The 6,672-nt window shown below is 43.8% G+C and overlaps 1 protein-coding gene across 2 annotated transcripts; it reads right to left on the bottom strand.

The window, feature by feature from the left end:
• Positions 1-882: 882 nt before the first annotated feature.
• NANOG (Nanog homeobox) lies at positions 883-6,357 on the bottom strand. Of its 2 annotated transcripts, none has more exons than XM_007967482.3 (4): positions 6,207-6,357; positions 2,784-3,046; positions 1,435-1,521; positions 883-1,299 (listed from the first exon to the last, which is right to left on the bottom strand). In XM_007967482.3, the coding sequence occupies exons 1-4, from the start codon at positions 6,355-6,357 to the stop codon at positions 883-885; spliced, it is 918 nt and encodes a 305-aa protein (XP_007965673.2). The 2 variants fall into 2 exon arrangements, with proteins under 2 accessions (XP_007965673.2, XP_072877420.1); XM_073021319.1 differs by having other exon boundaries at positions 883-1,251.
• Between the last annotated feature and the right edge of the window lie 315 nt (positions 6,358-6,672).

Genomic DNA, 6,672 nt, shown 5'->3' with positions numbered 1-6,672 from the left:
GTTTTGTTCTTGTCGCCCAAGCTGGAGTGCAATGGTGTGATACTGGCTCACTGCAACCTCCACCTACCAGGTTCAAGTGATTCTCCTGCCTCAGCCTCCCAAGTAGCTGGGACTACAGGCATGGGCCACCATGCTCAGCTATTTCTATCTATTTCTAAGACAACAATCTCCTCAGTTAATTTCCTTCTTCACCCCAACCAAAAATTTTAACAAAGATGTATGTTTAAGCATATATTTACTTATCGAAACACTACGTGAAATCAGGGTAAAATCAACTCAAGGAAATAGTTGTTTGATTCATTTGTACTTAAACCGACTAAAGTAGTACTAATGTCATTACGATGCAGCAAAGACAAGACCTCTTTCTACAAAGATTAGCATAACCAACAAATCAGGGAATATAGTAAAACTGAGCCAAAGAGGGCGAGGAAATCAATTAAGTATGTTACAGCTGAACCCTTTACCTCAATGGTTTTTAAAAAATAAGCAAAGCCTCCCAATCCCAAACAATAGGAATATCTTCATCACACTAATTTGTACTTGTATTTCTTATTCTTGAGGTTAGATTCTAAACTGTAAAGATATCCAAACTAGTATTAGATCTACTTCTCTATAGCCAGAGACAGCTTTTATCATGTTGTCCTTAGCAGCCAAAGTTATTAAAATGTCTTTTCTCCAGGAAGATCTAATAGGAAAAAAAGAAACCTCTCTGATTAGGCTCCAACCATACTCCACCCTCCATCAAACTGACTGGATAGGCATAATGGAAACCGGAACACGTGGTTTCCAAATGAGAAAAATCCTATCAGGGAGGCGGGGAAAGGACAGGAAGGTTCAGCCAGTGCCCAGACTGAAATTGAGTAATATCAATTTCACTCATCTTCACACATCTTCAGGTTGCATGTTCGTGGAGTAGTTTAGGAATAAATCCATGGTTTGTGGAGTACTCAAATACCTAGTCGTCTGCTGTATTATATTAAGGCCTTCCCCAGCAGCTTCCAAGGCAGCCTCCAAGTCACTGGCAGGAGAATTTGGCTGGAACTGCAAGCAGGACTGCAGAGATTCCTCTCCACAGTTATAGAAGGGACTGTTCCAGGCCTGATTGTTCCAGGACTGGGTGCACCAGGTCTGAGCGTTCCAGGAGTGGTTGCTCCAGGACTGGATGTTCTGGGTCTGGTTGCTCCAGGATGAATTGTTCCAGGTCTGGTTGCTCCATGTCGGAAGGTTCCCAGTCGGGTTTACCAGGCATCCCTGGTGGCAGGAGGAGTAGGGGCTGGGGTAGGTAGGTGCTGAGGCCTTCTGAAAGAGAAGGAGGGATTAACAGAAAGGGTACAAGGACAACCACAACTGTCTGTGACTGGAGTTGTGTGTTTCAGGGATGGACAAGATTGAAGGATCACTGAAAGGAAAGAACAGAATAAAGTTTCCTGTTACCTGAGTCACACCATTGCTATTCTTTGGCCAGTTGTTTTTCTGCCACCTCTTAGATTTCATTCTCTGGTTCTGGAACCAGGTCTTCACCTGCAGGGGAAAATGACAGAAATTGTAAAATATTAGTAATACAGATGTACTTTGAATCAAAGTATATTGCTAACTTTTATTTCTGGCCAGGCGCCGTATCTCACACCTGTAATCCCAACATTTTGGAAGGCCAAGGCGGGCAGATTGCTTGAGCCCAGGAGTTCAGTACAGGATGGCCGACATGAGGAAACACCATCTCTACAAAAATCCAAAAAATTAGCTAGGTGTAATGCTGCACGTCTGTGGTCCCAGCTTCTCAGGCGGCTGAGGTGGGAGGATCGCTTGCACCTGGGAAGTTAAGGTTGCAGTGAGCCGAGATTTCATCACTGCACTCCAGCTGGGCGACAACAGAACCAGAGTGTCTCAGAAAAAAAGAGAGAAATGAACATTTTGGATAGAAAATAAAGGCAAGGGCCAAGTGTGGTGGCTCACGCCTGTAATCCTAGCACTTTAGGAGGCTGAGGCAGGTGGATCACTTGAGGTCGGGAGTTGAAAACCAGCCTGGCCAACACGGTGAAGCCCCATTTCTACTAAAAAATACAATAAAATTAGCCAGGTGTCGTGGCGGACACCTGTAATCCCAGCTACGAGGGAGGCTGAGGCAGGAGAATCCCTTGAACCCAGGAGGTGGAGGTTTCATTCATTTGTACTTAAACCAGCCAAAGTAATGCTAATGTCATTACGTCCTCTCATTATGAGGCCACTGCACTCCAGTCTGGGCGACAGATTGAGACTCCATCTCAAAAATAAACAAGAGAAAAAAAGGAAATAAAGGCTGGAAGAGGATAAGCCAATTAACGAAAGAAAATGGCCAATAAATAATGAACAATGATTAGACTTATTAGTAAGCAAATGCACACTCATAAAAACGAAACAAGCTGGAGGTTGCTGGCAGAAAGAAAAAAAAGGAAAAAAAAAAGTTTGTATTTTAATGAGAACCAGTGTGAGTTAGGGCTTCTCCTCCTAACCTGGAAAGCGGAGTTACATACTTCTTTTTTTATTAAGGAAACGTTGGAAAGATTTTCACAATATTGGTCTGTGCAGGAAAGTGGTCAAATTATGACACATTCACGTAATAGAATATTTAAGGAAAGAAAGAGGTGAAGAAAGTTAGGAAAGCATTTCATCTTCATACTTAAATTATTTGCAGGAGGCGATGTGCTGACACATAGAACACACATCTATGTGCGTCCACAGAGATCTTAGCCATGCAAATTAGTCTCATTTTTGTTCACTTCATGGCAACAACAAAACAAGCCTACCTGTTTGTAGCTGAGGTTCAGGATGTTGGAAAGTTCTTGCATCTGCTGGAGGCTGAGGTATTTCTGTCTCTGAAATCTATCATTGAGTACACACAGCTGGGCGGAAGAGAACACAGTTCTGGCCTTCTGTTTCTTGACCGGGACCTTGTCTTCCTTTTTTGTGGCACTATTCTCTGCAGCAGTAGGTTGTTTGCCTTTGGGACTGGTGGAAGAATCGGGGCTGTCCTGAATAAGCAGATCCATGGAGGAAGGAAGAGGAGAGACTGTTGGGAACAAATAAAAGGACACTTTTGTCTAAAACTTTTTTCAAATATTAAAATACCCTGTTCAAAAAAGTGTTTTCAAAGTACTTTGATAATTCCCAGAGACCCAGATCTAAGTAATAAGAAGCAACTTCTTAACCAGCCCTGGCACTTTGGCAAGCTTTGTACAGCATTAATCCAAGAAGTTTTATCAGTATCTCCATTTTGTATATAATAGACTGCGTTGGGAGAGATCTACAACAGTGGCCAACGCATTGCTAAGCGGCGATACCACTTTTTTTTTTTTTAAGATGGAGTTTCGCTCTTGTTGCCCAGGCTGAAGTGCAATGGCGCAATCTCTGCTCACCACAACCTCCACCTCCCGGGTTCAAGTGATTCTCCTGCTTCAGCCTCTGGAGGGGCTGGGATTACAGGCATGCACCATCACGCCCAGCTAATTTTGTATTTTTAGTAGAGACAGGGTTTCTCAATGTTGGTCAGGCTGGTCTCGAACTCCTGACCTCGTGATCCACCTGCCACGGCCTCCCAAAGTGCTGAGATTACAGGCGTGAGCCACCGCACCGGGCAGGCGCTACCACTTTTTACTTTAAACTGATGCTCAAAAGTCCCCACACTGGGTGTTCATAGGTCAGAATAGATATCCATCAATTTTCACCTATTGCATCTCACCCTAAATCACTTTCTGTTTATGATCTTCATCAACACCTTCATGATTGCTTAAATAACATGATTCTGGGGATTCTATAAAACCAGCACCTCGGCCAGGTGTGATGGCTCACGCCTGTAATCCCAACACGCTGGGAGGCCAAGTTGGGCGGATCACTTGAGGTCAAGAGTTCAAGACCAGTGTGCCAACATGGTGAAACCCCATGTCTACTAAAAATTACAAAAATTAGCCAGGAGTGGTGGCACACGCCTGTAATCCCAACTACTGGGGAGGCTGAGGCAGAGGAATCGCTTGAACCCAGGAGGCGGTGATTGCAGTGAGCCGACATCATGCCACTGCACTCTAGCCTGGGCGACAGAGTGAGACTGTGTCTCAAAAAATAAAAAACCAGCGACTGACTGCCAAGTTCTTAATGCTACGACCAGCATGATATGTGAATTTGCATAAGTTTCTGTTTCCATCCAGGCCTTCCGTTTACTAGCTCTGACCTCATCTCCAAAAATTTTTATTTATTTATTTAAATGAGGTAACCAATTGAAATTCTCTAACATAGGGCCTGGCATATACTGATTTTGTAACTAGAAATGAATACCTAGTTTTCCCAGTGTTTATCTCTCAATTCTAACCTGCAGTCACAGAACAAATGGACAGGCTCTAAAACAGCAAAATTCACAATCTCTTGTGTCTTGCAAGGAGCTCTGAAAAGCAGAGGAAGCCTTTCAACTAATGATTAGAATTGGGGAAAATCCTAAATATTAGCTGGCTATATAAACTGTCACTTGATGTGTGCTAAAGAAAACACGCCCACTTGCTCATTCCCAAACCCAGCACTGTTATTTTTAACGTCTGAAATTATAAAGGTGGCCAGGCGCGGTGGCTCATGCCTGTAATTCCAGCACTTTGGGAGGCCGAGGCAGGTGATCAGTTGGGGTAAGGAGTTTGAGACCAGACTGGCCAACATAGCGAAACCACGTCCCTACTAAAAAATACAAAAATTAACCGGCCGTGGTGGCATGTGCCTGTAATAATCCCTGCTACTCGAGAGACTGAGACAGGAAAATCACCTGAATCTGGGAGGCGGAGGTTGCAGTGAGCCGAGATCACGCCACTGCACTCCAGCCTGGGCAACAGTAAGACCTTGTCTCAAAAAAAAAAAAAAAAGAAAAGAAAAGAAAAAAATTACAAAGACAAGAACATTAATGCAAAGTTTTGAAAAACTGGGTGAATAGCAACGCGGGGTGGGTCAACACCTGTAATCCCAGTGATTTGGGAAGCTGAGGGTGGAGGATCGCTTGAGGTCAGGAATTCAAGACCAGCCCGAGCTACAAAGTGAGACCCTGTCTCTACAAAAAGAATTTTTAAATTAGCTGGGTATAGTGACACACACCTCTCATGCTAGTACTTGGGAGGCTGAGGCAAGAGGATCACTTGAGCCCAGGGTTGAGGCTGCAGTAATCCATGGTCATACCATTGCACTCCAGCCCGGGTGACACAGCAAGTCCCTGACTCTCAAAAAGAGAAAAGCAGGGTGACATTCAAATCTAAGGCTCAAATATAGCAATCGTGTTTACTTACTCCTTTTCCACAACCTACTCTTTGCAACATTAGTCATAATGTAAATGCACTTTTTAAGCTATTTTACAGTGTCAGTGTTACCAATGGCATTCTTGGTAAAGTTGGTTCATTCTTAAGTTTTTGAAAACTACTGAAAAATTGATTTTTCAAAAAAGCGGTAGTGGCTTAATGAGTATCCCGAGTATCTCCCACCCCTTGCAGCTACCAGTCAGAAGCCCGAGTACTAGCACAGGTTTTGGAGGCAAACTGGACTTCTAGCTACGTTCTGTTTGACTGTCAGTAGATTAAACTTTCTAGAATTATCTTTACGGTAAAGTTGGGTCAACACTTCCCAGGACTTAGGAGAAGTAAACATGGGAGGTGCTCCCAAACTCAGAGCTGCCCAGTAACATCCACAAACCCAGAGAATGGCGAAGAGCCAGCCGTTAGTGACGCAGAAAAAATTACACAAATTATATATTAATTACAGAAATCTCATCGTGATCTGCCATGCCATTTTTGGCAAAACAAAAACATCATGCTCGTCCCTGAGCTATGATATTAGGTCTTCTGGTTAATTAGCAGTAACATCTTCTATAGCTGTGTGTCCAGTGCTATGTGAAGGTGTGCGCATCACCTTCATTTAACTTTGTTTCCACCATGCCTAAGCCCGTAGGTTCTCAAATTTACTACACACTGTTCAACTGCCAAATTCTGTGTCCTTCAACTCAGTGCACACTCCTGAGACTTGGGACATGGTCAAAGGGCAGGTGCCACCAAGTTAGAATTCAAAGAGGGGTTTCCGGAGGATTAGTTGATAATAACACTTGCTTATAATAATGGTCTATCATTGCTCAAGAGGGAAATGATCCCTTAACCCTCTCTCCTTCTCTTTTCCCTTAAGTAACTTGGCCTTTCAAGGATAAAGTTTTTTCTTACCAGTCTCCGTGTGAGGCATCTCAGCAGAAGACATTTGCAAGGATGGATAGTTTTCTCCAGGCCCACAAATCACAGGCATAGGTGAAGATTCTTTACCGTGGGATGCTTCCAAGCAAGGCAAGCTTTGGGGACAAGCTGGATCCACACTCATGTTAGTATTGAGGAAGAGGAGAAAAAAAATGTAAGAGGTAGACTGGAAAAAAGGTTAAGGCAGCTTGAAGACTTTTCTGGAAGATGTTAGAGAAATATGACCTCCAGAAGCCGAAGTATCAAGAAGTTGGGATAAAGTGAGTCGCCTACACAATAACAGGAGGCAACCAGCTCAGTCCAGCAGAACGTTAAAATCCTGGAGTCTCTAGATTTATAATGAAGGCTCTATCACCCTTAGACCCACCCCTCCTGGGGGGCACACCCCCACCGACCCACCCTTGTGAATTCTCAGTTAATCCCGTCTGCCAGTCTCACC

Source organism: Chlorocebus sabaeus, chromosome 11 (assembly GCF_047675955.1).
Source record: "Chlorocebus sabaeus isolate Y175 chromosome 11, mChlSab1.0.hap1, whole genome shotgun sequence".
Lineage (NCBI taxonomy): Eukaryota > Metazoa > Chordata > Mammalia > Primates > Cercopithecidae > Chlorocebus > Chlorocebus sabaeus.
This window is presented reverse-complemented; position numbering and strand designations above follow the sequence as displayed.

What these genes read in the sequence shown, in the direction of transcription:
- NANOG (XM_007967482.3), bottom strand. Translation starts at nt 6,357, where the DNA reads ATGAGTGTGGATCCAGCTTGTCCCCAAAGCTTGCCTTGCTTGGAAGCA. An exon ending in GATGCCTCACACGGAGACTG is followed by an intron (nt 3,047 to 6,206) that starts GTAAGAAAAAAC and finishes TGTTCCCAACAG; the next exon opens with TCTCTCCTCTTCCTTCCTCC. An exon ending in TGAACCTCAGCTACAAACAG is followed by an intron (nt 1,522 to 2,783) that starts GTAGGCTTGTTT and finishes TTTCCCCTGCAG; the next exon opens with GTGAAGACCTGGTTCCAGAA.